General features: G+C 41.0%; 1 protein-coding gene across 4 annotated transcripts in view; it reads right to left on the reverse strand.

Annotated features, from left to right (window-relative positions):
• The window catches only part of LOC105499489 (neurolysin), a 103,845-nt gene that overhangs the window by 24,268 nt on the left and 62,950 nt on the right, over window positions 1-16,627 (reverse strand). For all 4 annotated transcript variants that reach the window (XM_011772076.2, XM_011772078.3, XM_071098859.1 and 1 more), the window contains one exon: window positions 12,948-13,149. In XM_011772076.2, coding sequence (XP_011770378.1) covers window positions 12,948-13,149 — 202 coding nt within the window. The remainder of the gene's footprint in view (window positions 1-12,947; window positions 13,150-16,627) is intronic.

Below are 16,627 nucleotides of genomic sequence, written 5' to 3' on the forward strand. Positions count from 1 at the left end.
AATGGGAGTTAGGGTCTTGCTCTGGATTAGACTTTGGCTTAAGGGAATGTTGTAGCGGGTTACATCTTCTATCCAGACCACTGAAACTTTCTCCAATCAGCAACAAGTCTATTTTGCTTTCTTATTATTTGGGTGTGTTCACTGGAGTAGCACTTTTAATAACGTTCAAGAACTTTTCCTTTGTTTCATAACTTGACTGACTGGCACAAGAGGCCTATCTCATCTTTTGACACGCCTCCCTCATGAAGCTTGATCATTTCTAGCTTTTGATTTAAAGCAAAAGATTTATGACTCTTCCTTTCACTTGAACACTTATAGGTCATTGTAGGGTTATTGACTAATCTAATTTCAACATTGTTGAGTCTCAGAGAATAGAAGGCCAAAGGAGGGGGTGAGAAATGGCTCGGTGGAGCAGTCAGTACCCATATAACATTCATCAATTGAGTTCGCTGTCTTATAAGAGCATGATTTGTGGCACCTCAAAACAATTGCAATAGTAATATCAAAGATTGCTGGTCACAATAACAGATATAATAATAATGGAAAAGTCTGAAATACTGTGAGAATTACAAAAATGTGACATAGAGACATGAAGTTGAGCACATTCTGTTGGAAAAATAGCACTGACAGACTTGCCTGGGCAACATGGCAAGACCCTGTCTCTATGTAATAAAAAAGGAAATCACTGATCACAGATCACCGTAACAGATATAATAACAACGAAAAAGTTGTCCAGGTGTGGTAGCTCACACCTGTAATCCCAGCACTTTGGGAGGCCGAGGTAGGCAGGTTAGGCAGATCATTTGAGGACAGGAGTTCAAGATCAGCTTGGTCCGCGTGGTGAAACCCATGTCTACTAAAAACACACACACAAAAAAAAATTAGCTGGGAGTGGTGGTATGCACCTGTAATCCCAGCTACTTAGGAGGCTGAGACAGCAGATCACTTGAACCCGGGAGGCGGAGGTTGCAGTGAGCTGAAACTGTACCACTGGACTCCAACCTGGGAAACAGGGTGTGACTCCTTCAAAAACAAAGAAAAAAGTCTGAAATATTGTGAGAATCCCAAAATGTGAACAGAGACATGAAGTAAGCACATGCTGTTGGAAAAACAACACTAACACACTTGCTTAAAGCATGGTTGACATAAATCTTCAGTTTGTAAAAAACATAGTATCTGAAGTACAATAAAGTGAAGGACAATAAAATGAGGTGTGCTTATATCATGGGCTCTTTACATGGATTATCTGATTTAAATCCCAAAATAATTGTATGAACTAACTATTATCCTCTTTTTCAAGATAAGGAAACTAAGGCATACAGAGATTAATGATGTAACTTCAATTTGAAACCAGGCAGTCTGACTTCATAACCCACAATCTTAACCACAAATGCTAACTGTCTCCGTATCTTACAGTAAAATGAAAAAAAAAAAGGCTAAATGATGATATTACAAAATGACTAAATCCTTTTGGATGGGATCTAAAATACAAAAGTCTTATATCAAACCCTCCTTTATGTGAAGAGTTAAAGTGAGTTTTCAGTGTGCTTCCTTAGAAATTTGACTACTTCTTTATACTGGAAGATTTTTCAAAGATCAAACATGAAGCTGAAGTGTAAAGACCAGCTTTTGTAACATATGTCCTGAACCTGGGATTCTCCAATACTACTGATGTCAGTGGTGGCCCATCTTGGCTGCAGTAGGGGAAGCGTGGCTAGGGCTGTGTGCTCCATGCGGCTGGCAGGAGCCAGGAACAGGCAGAAGTCCTTCCCCCTTCTGAGTTGGCAGGGCAAGAGCCTCCCCTCCTGGGCGTAGCTGCTGACCCAAGTATGCCTGTGCTCTTGGGGGCCAGGAGCAGGCAGGAGCCCTGCCCTCCTGGGCACAGCTGAAGTTGCCTAAGCCATGGATGCAGACCTGAGCATCCCTGTATTCTTAGGGGCTTGGAGGAGGCAGGAGCCCCACCCTCCTGGGTGTAGCTGCAGCTACCCAGCCATGGCTGTGGACCCAAGCATCTCTGTACTCTCAGGGTCCCAGGAAGCTCCCCCCACCCATTAGCAGGACCTGATCTGATCTTGGAGCAAAGCTGAGGTCAAGCCCAGGCACTGTCACAACCTGGCCAAGTGTGTGTATGCTCAGGACAGCACTGACATGCTAGCCCCCTGCTGCTTCAGCCCCTACTGAACTTTGGGCACTGACAAGCATGGGAGGGAAGTTGAGGGGGGAACTGAGCACAGCTTGGCACTGGCCTGCAGGCACCCCTCTGCATGAACAGCGTGGGTACCATAAACAGTGGTAGCAGGCAGACAGGTTCCTGGGCAGAAAGGGGTGGGTCCCTGGTGAAGCCCTACCTTTAAGCCAGGGAAGGCCTGAAGGCTGGGGGCCAGGATGCCAGTCCTGCGGACCAGAGTGGGAACTTAAGGTGCTTTTTTTGGGCCCACCCATAGGCCAATCAGCCTGCACATTCTCCCCTCTGAAGCCCATAAAAACACTGGACTCAGCCAGACTTGAGCTGATGTCAGGACAACCAGCTGCAGAGAGGAGCTACCCACTCCAGGGTCTCCTCTCTGCTGACAGCTGAGCAGACATCAGGATGATCAGCTGTGGAAAGGAGCTACACATCCCAGGGTCTCCTCTGCTGACAGCTGAAAAGACAGTGGGACAAGCAGCTGCGGAGAGGAGCTACCCACCCCAGGGTCTCCTCTCTGCTGAAAGCTGAACCCTCTACAGACGACCTGCCTGTGGAGAGGAGCTACCCACTACAGGGTCTACTCTGCTGATAGCTGAACACTCACATTGGGACACCCTGGTTGTGGACAGGAACTACCCATTGTGCATGTTCTCTGAGCTGTTATTTTGCTCAATAAAGCTCCTCTTTGCCTTGCTCACTCTCCACTTGTTTGTGTACCTCCTTCTTCCTGGGCACGGGACAGGAACTCGGGACCTGCCGAATGGTGGGGCCTAAAGGGCTGTAACACAAACAGGACTGAAACATGCCCCTTGCTCGCCATGCTGTGGGCAACAAGGAGAGAAGAGTTGTGGCCCTTTAGAGAACTCAGACCCAGGAGCTCCCTGAGCCAGGGCTATGATATCTTCTTTTGGGCTCTGTGGTTCCCAGCGTCTCTAAGCTTCTGGGTGCCACTGTGTTCCCTAGTGCCAGCTGTGAAAGCTGCTTGTGGTACGCCTGGTCCAGCTGCAGCCTTGTAGGCAGCCTTGCCTTTAGCGCCTGTGCCAGCACCTGGAGCTGTTTGCACTGCCATAGCCAGCATGCCTGGCTGTGTACAGTGGTTGGACCCCAAGCTTGCTCACTCATGCACCCCTCGTCACTCCACTTGCCCTTGGCAGGCATGGGATCCAGGCCAGTAGTGCAAGCTGAGCACAGCCTGCTAGGCTGAGTTGGCCCAGTGGGCCCAAGCAAAACTTGGGCAAAGGCACCACTAGTCACAGAGGTTTCTGGCTGGTGATGTGACACCCCAAGGATCCTGTGACACTACTGCACAGTTTTCTCAAGGTGATGGTTTTTAAATAGATACTTACAGCAAATAAAGGCCAAATCACACCATCAGCCACTACCATACGATGTACTGACAAAAATATAGACTTTGTATATCCTGCTTGTATAAAGATTTTTCAGTCATTAGTTGCATATGAGGGAGGAAGTCAACTCCAAATGACAACAAAAATGTGTATGTGTGTGTTTGTGTGTGTAGGGGAGTATTCAGTATCCAGAAAAAAACATAAACAAATGAATAATTCATGAGTTAGAGAAAAATTGAATAAAATAAAAACAGTTATGTCATGCAGAGTACAGAAGAGAGGGCTTATTCTATTCAAAAGCCATTTTGTAGCTGGGGAGAGAGCACAGCAAATGAATGAAAGATCAACAATGTCTTCTAAAGAACAAAAGGAAATGTTTGTAAGGAGAAAAAGCTAAAAATAACCCTACTGCTTACTAATTTCCCGAAAGTTGGTCATGCTGTTTCTCTGTGAGCCCTTTGGACAACATCATTTAAATATTTTTCAAAAAAGGAGGACAAAGAACCTACGAAATTTGAAAACTCAATTTCCAGCAACAACTGAATTCTCAAGAGAAAGGACTGCACAGTCAGCCACTGTTTATGTCCACACAGAAACCATGGGTAAGACTTACAGTCTAGCAGCCTAATGGATCTTATACAAAACAGCATGGGTGCTGAACCATTACTCACTGTTGACCAGCCAACAAATACCATTCCCCAGTTTTTAAACTATAATCCAAAGAATCCTAAAAAAGTACTTCATATAGTTATCAATGCGAACAATTTGAAGGTGTTGATAATAGTTGCTTATGGGCCATGATAACTATTGATGCTAATGTATTTCCCAGATAAAGTGGTAAAAAACATACAAAATAATCTAATTAAGAAATATTTTTTGTAGCTGACACTTCAAAGAATTTTAGGGCATTTTTTGCTGCAGGAAATATTTAGATAATAAAAGCCTAGAAAACAATGTAAACTTAGACTCCTGTTTGGTCAGAAGTTCTTGAGAGGAAGATAGTCTTCTAAATACACGATTTTGGCCAGGCACGATGGCTCATGCCTGTAATTCCAGCACTTTGAGAGGCAGAGGCAGGAGAATTGCTTGAGCTCAGGGGTTCAAGATCAGCCTGGGCAACGTGGTGAATCCCCGTTTCTACAAAAACTACAAAAAAATTATCTGGGCATGGTGGCGCATTCCTGTAGTCTCAGCTACTCAGGAGTCTGAGATGGGAGGATCGCTTGAGCCTGGAAGGCAGAGGCTGAGGCTGCAGTGAGCCATGATCACGCCACTGCACTCCAGCCTGGGCAACAGAGTGAGACCCTGCCTCAAAATAAATAAATAAATAAATAAGTAAGAGAGCTTTCTTTATTATCTTTTTTTTTTTTTTTTCCTGAGACAGAGTCTCGCTCTGCTGCCCAGGCTGGAGTGCAGTGGCAGAATCTTGGCTCACTGCAAGCTCCGCCTCCCGGGTTCAGGCCATTCTCCTGCCTCAGCCTCCTGAGTAGCCGGGACTACAGGCGCCCACCACCATGCCTGGCTAATTTTTTGTATTTTTAGTAGAGACGGGGTTTCGCCGTGTTAGCCAGGACGGTCTTGATCTCCTGACCTCATGATCCGCCTGCCTCTGCCTCCCAAAGTGCTGAGATTACCGGTGTGAGCCACCGTGCCCGGCCTTCTTTACTATCTTTTAAACGAACAATAGGATGTCTAAAATGTACTCTGTTTCAGATTTTTACAACAGATAACTTGATGCTATAGAGATTAACTTTGCAATTCCTACAGTGCAGTAACAGCAGGAGCAGAATCATATAAATTGAAGCTTCAGAAGTCCTATGAGCTTTTGCTGTATTTAAAGGCCAAAATCTTACATGTGCTTATTCGAATTAAGAGACCAATTGCTTTTAATGGCTACAACTAAGTGTTATTTTCATGATAGCAAATCCCAACTCAAAGAAAAGGCAGTTGCTGAAATCAATAAGTGTATTGTGCTCATGAAAAAGGACAGGCCTCAGGAGACCTGACATTGGCTGTCTGAGGTGATCCAGTATTGATTTCTTAGCAGTCATTCCACATCCTGGCCTGTCTAATCTATCCCTAAATCCAGGGATGATGGAGAAGTTTATATAACAAGGCAAGGTATTTTGTTTTAAAAAAGTGAGCACTATCTACTAGACTGTGCCATAAATAGATGATTAAAAGGCCATAGTTTTAACTTCACACATACTGAGTCAACACCGGAAATGATAGTAGTAATAAAGAGAATGTGATGACATCCTTCTTTATCTTCACAACTTCCCTATAGTTCAACAGTTCAGTATTACCATCAACCTTTAAAGGACCCAGGAAATAACATAATTTGGAGAAGTTTTGAATACTCTGCATATTAAGTTCAGAGGCTGGCTCCCAAACTAGCTATACCTTCCTGATCAGGTACATCTTATGTAAACTGCTTCTTTTCAAGATGAAAACAAATAAAGGTACTATTCAAACTCAAATGCTAGAGAGTATGCTTTATTTACCACTGTATTTCCCAAATCCAGCACCGAAAGTAGAGGATGTCCAAAAAATACCTGTGAAATGGATGAAGCCCTGGGGAGAATGTTTCTGTAAGAAGATTCAAACTTAAACAACTCAGAGATATTTTCTCTTGTTATCATTCTTGACTTGACCTCAACTTCTCACTTCTCTACCTTTTTTCAATACTTAAAATTCTACTTTTATTATTTTACTTATTATGCTTTTAATTTTTTATTTTTTGCATTTCATGTCCTCAAGCTAAATTCGAAACATTCAATACACTCTAACTTTTCTTTCTTTTGAACTGCATCCTACCATACATATGACATGTCAGACACAATAGATAATCAATAATTCTGTTTCTTAAAATAACTATATAAGCTGGGCATGGTGGGTCACGTCTGTAATTCCAGCATTTTGGGAGCCTGACATGGGCAGATTGCTTGAGCCCAGGAATTCAAGACCAGCCTGGGCAACATGGTGAAACCCTATCTCTACAAAAAATACAAAAATTACCCAGGTACAGTGGTACACGCCTGTGGTCCCACCTACTTAGTAAGCTGAGGTGGTAGGATCAACTGAGCCCGGAGAGGTGGAGGCTACATTGAGCCATGATTGTGCCACTGCACTCCAGCCTGAGTGACAGAGTGAGACCCTGTCTCCAAAAACAAACAAACAAACAAAAAACTAAACATCTCTCTCTTTAGAGATGTTTAAAAAAATATTTTAAAAATATTTTTGATTTTTTAAAAATAATACATGTAGAAAATGCACTAAGCAAATGAAAGAAATAAGCACATTCCCAAATGAACATTATGCGTTAATACATTCATATTTTGGTTTATGACTTCATTTATTTTATTTTCACATGTATGTACTGTTTGTATATGTAAAAGCAAACAAATAAAATAACAAAAAGAAGATCCTGAAAGAAATTACATCTAAAGTAAAAGTCATAAACTTTAACAGTGTGCAGGAGTTGGGCCTAGGGAGACAGGGTGACAGCAGAGGCCACAAGGTTGACGATAGGGAGTTTACTGCATTTTAGGACAGAAACCTCAACGGTCAACTCGCACAGAGGGAAACCTAGAAATAAATAAATGCATCCATTCCACATTTGCATTCATTCTACATTACAGAGTCTCATTTAATAAACTTAGGAGAAGGAAGTCCATCCAACGGGACCACACATTTGGAAGACCAAATTCAGACCATGAAATAGTGTTGTCTCCAGTGCATGGAATGGGAGCACAACTAGGTAATAAAATACAGTAGTTAGGTCATGACTATCAGACCCTGGGCAGGTCCTTCTATGTCTCAGATTTTTCACTTGGAAAATGGGCACAATAACAGTACCCATGTACTTCAGAGCGTAATGTGAAGATAAAAATGAATGAATGAATGTAAAGCCTATCTTCTCAGCCTGTATATTCTGCCTGACTAGGTATGGTCTTGACGGGTCTAACCTGGTTTGTCTTTCACTTCCTGAGGGTTAATACTGAAGATAAATATACCCACACAGGTCTTTAGCTGATCCTCCATCACTTCCAATACTCCAAGCTGCTCTTTCTGTTACTGTTTCAGGAATAAAACTTCTAAGTAGGCAGCAATCATGAAAACAAAACAGAACCAAATACAAACGTGATGGTTTCCAATCACCTTCCACAGATCTTCACTCAAAACCCACTAAAGGTAAGCAGTTGTGAATTCTTTTGAACCTTAAGTGGCAGTAAATTGTCTTACGGCAAATGGTTTTTTCCCCCCTGCTTTCTAGTTTTGAGTTGTATATTGATCTCAAAAGAGCTGAATTACACAAGCATAGTTTTCAGAATACTTCACATATGCATGGCACCTTATGCTTTTCCAAGTGCCTTTTCACATACTGCTTGGTTTAATTCTCCCAACCATCCAGGGAAGTACATAGAATTGCTGTTGTCCCCATTTTCTGAATAAGAAGGATGAGATGGTTCAAAGAGTTTAAATAACTTTCCCCAAGTCACACAGCCAGGCCCACAGATACACAGATGATGTTTGATCCAGTGCTCTTGCCATAAGACCAGGGTGCCTTTCTGACGAATACAGGGTACATTTATCTACAGCAGTATCTAATCTAAATATTTAGAGCAGACGAGCTGCTTTGTTTAGTAGTTTTCAACCAAATTAATGATTTCAAGTCACATAATTTGAAGTTCCTCTGCCCATCCCTTTCACATTTAATTAAGAAGGCTTTAGTGTAATTCTGATGTGTTTCCATAGAATAATGACATCTTTACAATTCAAAATTCATCACCGCTCTTAACGTACAACATAACACAGACATCACAATGGAGGCTAAGAGGCATTACTACTTTACCTAAGTTCAAAGGCCAGTGATTACTGACAGCTCAAAGCACAATAAAGCCATGCAACAGAAACAGATACTAGAGATATCACCTCTTGATTGCTATCTTCAAAATTACCTACCTACCCTGTAAACGTAATACGAGTGAAACTCATGTCCTGAATGATGAGATAGTAGACATATTGATCTAGCACATCTACATGTTTGAAAACTAGATGTTCTTGCCAACATGTTTAAATATTACGATGACAAGCTCAAACAAGCTCTTCTAGTCATGAAACCTGCCAACTGCCACAGTGGAGAGCTCAAACACTGAGCTGCCATTTCTTAAAACCAATCTACTGAATATATGTGGCAAATTTTTAATTCACTATATATTTCTCAGGTAAACTAGAAGTATTACTGAACATAGAAGTTGTCAATCTCCATATTCACTATCATCTATTTTAGGTCAGTACAAAAGGCTTTCAAATTATAAATTTGCAAATATATGGACTGGTGCCTACGAAAAACAAAAGTGGTGATCACTGGTGATGACCTTAAAAGTTCTTAAAATATTACAGGCTATCTGAAAGGATTAATAGACAAGAAGATATTTTTCAAAGATAATCTCATGAAGATATGACCAAGCAAAGAATTGTACCAACACACTATTCATCAGTATGACACATTTTGTGCTCATGGATGAGGTTAGGCAAAACTTAAGAACTGAATATGTCTACTGTTTCAAGAGAGACACACTAAGCTGGTGAATGCAATATATATATTAATAGTTCAGTCACGAGTCAGACAGCTCTAAAATGTCAGAGTACCAAAAAAGATTTTCCAGTACTAAATTGACTATCTCAAAAGATCATGATTAATGTAAGAAATAATGGGAACAATGGAATGAGTTGTGGAGAACTGACCAAATACATGGCAAGCATATGATAATAAGTTTATAAGAGGACTGTGCCTGAAAAAAGAACATGCATCAACAGCATTGAAAAACCTATTTGAAGATCACTATTATCTTAATAAATGTGATTAAAAGACCAAAATGCTTCCTTATGAAATAACCAAGTAAGAAGGAAACTGCTATAACTCAGGAGTTCTTAACTTGAGATTCATTACGGTGAGGGCTTTGAGGGGTCTGTGAGCCCTTTGGAATTTTACGCATATTTGTAGGTATATTTTTCTACAAGAGGTACCCACAGCATAAATCAGATTTTCATAGGGTCCTCAGATCTAAAAATGTGAGCATCTACTATTTTAAAAGTAGGTCATTATTAATCTATGTACAAATATATAACTGGATTTTGGATAAGTAATACACCATAAATTTAAAATTAAGAAAATATTTTTGACTTTTCTAAATTATAAAAATGTTTTTTAAATACAAACTGGAGTTATCCTAATTAAAGGAAATGTCAACCACAGTGTGGATATTGATAGAAGGTCCACATGATAAATATTTCAGGGATCCTAGTGCTATGACAAGAGACTTTATTTATTTATTTTGAGACAGAGTCTCACTCTGTCACCCTGGCTGGAGTGCAGTGGCACAATCTTGGTTCACTGCAGTTTCTGCCTTCTGGGTTCAAGCGATTCTCCTGCCTCAGCCTCCTGAGTAGCTGGGATTAAAGGTATGTGCCAGCATGCCCAGCTAATTTTTGTATTCTTAGTTGAGACGGGGTTTTGCCATGTTGGCCAGGCTGGTCTTGAACTCCTGACCTCAGATGACCCACCTGCCTGGGCCTCCCAAAGTGCTTGGATGACAGGTATGAGCCACCAAGCCTGGCCTATTTTATTTATTTTTTGAACAGGCTCTGGTTCTATCGCCCAGGCTGGAGTGCAATGGCACAACCTTGGCTCACTGCAACTTCCACCTCCCAGGCTCAAACCATCCTCCCACTTCAGCCTCCCAAGTAGCTGGGACTACTACAGCCTCCCAAAGTGCTGGGGTTGTGGGTATGAGCTGCCATGCCTAGCCTTGCGAAGCCTAGCCACATTACCACACCCAGCTAATTTTTTTGTATTTTTAGTAGAGATGAGTTTTTGCCATGTTGCCCAGCCTGGTCTTGAACTCCTGGGGTCAAGCAATCCTCCTGCCTTGGCCTCCCAAAGTGCTGGGATTACAGGCATGAACCACCATGTCCAGTCAGTGCTATGATAATAGATTTTAAAATCACCTAAGAAAGAAAGGTTAGATTATTCTGAAAGATTTATTTTCCTTGGATTAAAGAGAGATTAAAAATGGTTATATCAGGACATTTCTCTGGACATATTCATATATTATTCCCCTCTGTTTTTTAAAACAAAAGATGGAAGCACCAGGATAAAAGATAAAATGTTGAAAGAACCAAACAGTTTTTAAACAAAGGTGACAGAAGCATTTTGGAAATGAATGGGTACATTTTGGGTTATTACAATGATTAGGGCTACTCTGGGATATAAGGATGCTGGATGCACAGGACTGATTCTGCGCATGTTGGGACAACAAAAAGACTGTTCCATGTCCTGCTTGTCATTCATACTCCCTGCTGGACTATTCACATAAATGAAAAAAACTATCAGTAACTGAGCCGAGAAACTAACCCCACTGTACATATTTTTGCAAAGCATTTTTTTTTTTTTTTTTGAGACAGGGTCTCACTTTTTTTCACCCAGGCTGGAGTGCAGTGAGCACAGCTCACCACAGCCTCGACCTCCTGGGCTCAGGCAATCCTCCTGCCTCAGCCTTCTGAGTAGCTGGGACTACATGTGTGTGCCATCATGCCTGGCTAATTTTTGTATTTTTTGTAGAGACTGGGTTTCACAATGTTGCTGGTCTTGAACTCCTGAGTTCAGGCGATCTGCCGGCCTCGACCTCCCAACATGCTAGGGTTGTGGGTGTGAGCTGCTATGCCTAACCTTGTGAAGCATTTTTTTACACAATTTTAATTTCTAAGACTACAAGTACTAGGATCTACTGTGTAAATCGAAGTGAGATTACTTGTTTTTGAAGTTTCCCAGGAAGTGTTCATCATTTTGGAAAATCATGCCACCATTGTCAGCACTGTTCTAGGACTTGAGCTGACAACATAAACCACTTCAATCAGTTTGCACTTGCTGACGCTCCATTCAGGATTACTTCCACACAGTGCAAACCTCCGGCATACTTCATTATGTCTTACTGCATAGTCATATCCAAGTATTATCACTTGAAAAACACAAAAATTTCTTCCATTTATATTCAGTGAGGACACTGTACTGATTTAAAAAGATTCTCTGTATAAAGACCATTAAGGAAAATCCAAATAAATTGTGGTGTTCAGTCAGGAGTACTGTATGAATGCTGGCTTCTTAGCTATGACAAATGTGCTACTGGAATGGAAGATGTTAGAAGTAGGGGTGACAGGGTGAGGGACAATACAGGCAATCCTTGTATTGTCTTTGCAAGTTTTCTGCGAATCTAAAAGTATCCTAATAAAAAGGTTTTTGTTTTTGTCACTGTTGTTTTTTAAGTCTACCTTTAGAGACATATAAAGATTTCAAATTAGGAAAACTGTACCTTCATTTCTGTTACTATCAGTTTTTTGGGTGGTTTTCTTTTTTTTTTTTTTTTTTTAAGTCAAGGTCTTGCTCTGTCACCTAGGCTGGAGTGCAGTGGCACAATCATGGCTCACTGGAATCTCAACCTCCTGGACTCAAGTGATCCTCCCACATCAGCCTCACAAGTAGCTGGGACCACAGGCATATACCACCATGCCTGGATTAATTTTTGTATTTTTGTTTGTTTTCCCATGTTGCCCAGCTGTTCTCAAACTCCTAGACCCAGGCACTCCTTCCACCTTGGCCTCCCAAAGTGCTGGGATTACAGGCATGAGCCACCATGCCTGGCCAATAATAGTATATTTCAACTATTAGGTTGAATTGCTGAACTAGACATTTTCCTATGTTAATAATGGTTAAATGTTAGCAGGTTCATATGGTTCATGCCGGAATAGTCTGAGCCTAATTAAATGGATTGTATTACAAAGTTGAGAATAAATGTACTTTTTATTTTCAGAAATAAAAAATCAGTTTTAATCTACTGCACACATACACCTCCACTCTGCCAAATTCTTTGTATAGTTATATTATCTATGATTTTAATTTGAAGTTAGTAAAGCGAAATGTTACAAAATTATTATTTAAAAATGAGTAAAGAGTCTAAGAGGATTGAAAAATCACTAAAGTAAACAAAGCATTGATAAGCAGAAGACAGAGATTACAGCGCAGTTTTTCTGAGAAATTTATACCAAATTCCTATGGAAAAGGATTACAAGGAAAGAGCAAAGTATCTGTAACCTTTCCTTATAGATAGTCTTATTCTTTTTCCATAGGCCGTTATTCAAGAAACCTCTTTCACTGGTAGATGAACCTCCAAGTAAAAATATGTTGTGAAAGAGGACAGGATAAGGAAAATTTTGGTTTTGCAGGAGGCCTATACAATTCTTGAACACATTCAGCTTCTGAAAAAAACATGTTAGGAGCAGAAACCTGACAGCAGTCAAAAAGTTTTCTAAAAAAACCAACTGGCAGGTTTACTGGGGGAAAAAAAACTCACCTGTGCACAAATCTGATGCATCACGTGACCAAACTCATGGAAGTAAGTCCTCACCTCGTCGTGTCTCAGGAGAGAGGGACGACCTGCCACTGGCTGTGAGAAGTTCACCACGAGGGCAGCCACTGCCATCATCCGGCTTCCATCAGGCAGAAGGCAGCCAGGCTGGAGACCAAAGCAGGCCGCATGATTGTATTTTCCTTCCCTAGGAGCCAGAAACACGTGTTGACAAGATAGGAAAATTCTCCTCTAGCAACTACATTGGCATGGCCTCTTCCAGTCATTAAGCCCTATCTGTTACCAGAGATGCTTTTAAACATTAATTTACCTTTTAGAAAGTAGGTTATTTTGCCAAAATGGAAAAACTAATGCTAAACAAACAATAACTCCACTATCATTCTGTGTGAACTCCAAAGTTTCTTTTGTTGAAAAATCTCGAGGTAAGAATGAAGAATGCATGTGACACCGACAACTGACTGTCCAATTTATTTTAATGACGTTCTACTTTTCTTTTTCAAAGATAGGATTATTAAACACTAAACAATGCTGAAACACAAATTTGAAATAAAAGATACAGTTTGACTCACTAGGCAGCCTTTTCATTAAAATCAGAATAAAAAACTGAATTTCAGACAATAAGGTTTTTCCTTTTATTTGAAGAGGAAAGAATCAGTAGTCACAATTAAATAAGCTTCTTTTATAAACTAGACAGGCCTTTTTGAAACAGAATGCTTTTAGTTAGCCTGGGAAAATGCATAAATTATACTATCAATTAGTCTATTCTTACATAGTGTGGCATCCGTGATGGTCTTTCCAAAAGCTATTAGACTTCATTCTCCAAAAGCTATCAGACTTCATTCTGGGAGTAGGTGTCCTTTCTCCCTTTTCTTTTGCTCAGAAGACTAATAGTACCTGTTTTTTTTTTTTTTTTCTTTGAGACAGAGTCTTGCTCTGTCACCCAGGCTGGAGCGCAGTGGCATGATCTCAGCTCACTGCAACCTTCGCCTCCCAGGTTCAAGCAATTCTCCTGCCTTTGCCTCCTGAGTAGCTGGTATTACAGGTGTGCACCACAATGCTGGTTAATTTTATTCTTGTTGTTTTGAGATGGAGTCTCGCTCTGTTGCACAGGCTGGGATGTGGTGGCAAGATCCTGGCTCACTATAACCTTCACCTTCTGGGTTCAAATGATTCTCCTGCCTCAGCCTCTAGAGTAGCTAGGACTACAAGTGCCTGCCACCACGCCCAGCTAATTTTTGTTTTTTTAGTAGAGATGGGGTTTTGCCATGATGGCCAAGCTGGTCTCAAACTCCTGACCTCAGGTGATCCGCCCTCCTTGGCCTCCCAAAGTGCTGGGACTACAGGTGTGAGTCACTGTGCCCAGCCTGATTTTTGTATTTTTAGTAGAGACAGGGTTTCACCATGTTGGCCAAGCTGGTCTTGAATTCCTGGCCTCAGGTGATCCACCCGCCTTGGCCTCCCAAAGTGCTGGGATTATAGCCACTGCACCCAGCCAGTACCTGGTCTTTTTAAAACCTATTCTGAATACCCTTTTTAAAAGTCAGTTAGACAAATAAAACAAGTTAATCCCTTTTACCTTTATGAAGAGAACATCTAAGATGACAGGAAGTAAACATTAACTTTAGGTCACTGCTTTCACAAAGATTACTCTGCCACCCATACCAGGGTGCTGGTAGCAATGACCAGATCTCTGAGTACAAAAGAAATTAATTATATCCTGGCAGGGAGACAGCAGAATGAGGTAGCAGGAACTGTTCTTTGACCCTGGAAAGAAAATCTGAGGACAGTTATAGCAGACTCCAATGTTAAAGGATTACTCCTGAAAGAGTTCTTGGGTTAAAACTATATCCTGACACTTTTTAGTTAAAAGTAAGACTCATCTATATTTGGCAGGGTTTTAATTTTAGGTCATAATATAAGTGAAAGTAAGTCCATAAAGCACCAGGTGATACGGTTTGGCTGTGTCTCCACCCAAAGCTCATCTTGAGCTGTGGTTATCATAATCCTCACGAATCGTGGGAGGGACCCGGTGGGAAGTAATTGATTCACAGGGGCAGTTACTCCCATGCCAGTCTCATGATAGTGAGTGAGTTCTCACAAGATCTGATGGTTTTATAAGGGGCTTTCCTCCCTTTGCTTGGCACTTCCCCTTCCTGCTGCCACGTGAAGAAGGATGTGTTTGCTTCCCCTTCTGCCATGATTGTAAGTTTCCTGAGGCCTCCCCAGCCCTGCAGAATTGTAAGTCAATTAAACTTCTTTCCTTTATAAATTACCCAGTCTCAGTCAGTTCTTTACAGCATTGTGAGAATGGACTAATACACCGGGATAATCACTTAAAGACACTTCTGCCCACCAACTGGATGACACAGTTACTCAACCTACTTTTCAGCACTCAAAGTCAGTGGATTACAAACTTGTATGTATTACTGAATGAGGGGGATACTATCCTCTACTTTGATCTATTTAGTAAAATGATTAGTACTTATAAGAGGTTGACTTTGCTTTAGAAAGTAGCCTGGGGAGAAAGAGATCCAAATCCTTTTGTGTCTGATGAAACACTATGGAATCTATAGTTATTACATGCTACAGACACAATTATAACATTTTTTTGTAATTGTTACCACTGATATCTGTGCAAGATGATTTGCATATATAGTCTTTAATGAATAAAATAATCCTGTAAAAGGATTTTCAGTCCCATATTACAGAGGAAGAAACAGAATCTCAAAGAGGTTACGTCACTCAAGCATTCAAACTCAAATCTGACTGACTGCAAAGGTTTTGCTACTTCTACTAAACTGTGCTGCCTCTCAGCCAGACTGAAGGGAGTGGCCATAGATGATTAGCAGACAGATTACCTAATAAACATTCTGGTGCTCAATTTTATTTTATTTATTTATGTTTTTTGAGTTAAGAGTCTTGCTCTGTTGCCCAGGCTGGAGTGTATTGGCGTGATCTTGGTTCCAGGGTTCAAGCTATTCTCATACCTTGGCCTCCCGAGTAGCTGAGACTACAGATGCCTGTTTAATTTTTGTATTTTTAGTAGAGATGGGGTTTCACCATATTGGCCAGGCTGATCTCGAACTCCTGACTTCAAGTGATCTGCCCACCTCAGCCTTCCAAAATGCTGGGATTACAGGTGTGGGCCACCATGCCTGGGTGGTGGTCAATATTAAATTAAGTAAATGTAGTGCACAAACTAGATGATGATGACAATGACAATAGTAGCAGCTAACTTTGATTAAGCCTTCGCTATGTGCTGAGCAGTCTTCTAAATGCTTTGCATGTATTTAACCAATTTAATCCTTACAATGACCATACAAAGCAGCTACTATTAATATTCCCATTTTATAGGACCTATAATATAGGTAAGAAAACTGGGGCATAGAAAAATTAAGTAACTTACCTAGTAAATGATGATGCCAGACATTCTGGCTTCAGACCCACATTTTAAATCTCTATACTAAGAAGCCCACGTGAGAAATATGAAAGAGTAGTGTCTGTTTTTTAATTAATTTTTTTAGAGATAGGGTCTAGCTCTGTCACCTAGGCTAGAATGCAGCAGTATGATAATAGCTCACTGTAACCTTAAACTCCTGGACTCAAGTGACCCTCCTGCTTCAGCACAGCTAGGACTACAGGTGTGCACTACCACACCTGGCTAA

The sequence above is a fragment of the Macaca nemestrina genome, chromosome 6 (genome assembly GCF_043159975.1).
Source record: "Macaca nemestrina isolate mMacNem1 chromosome 6, mMacNem.hap1, whole genome shotgun sequence".
Classification (NCBI taxonomy): domain Eukaryota; kingdom Metazoa; phylum Chordata; class Mammalia; order Primates; family Cercopithecidae; genus Macaca; species Macaca nemestrina.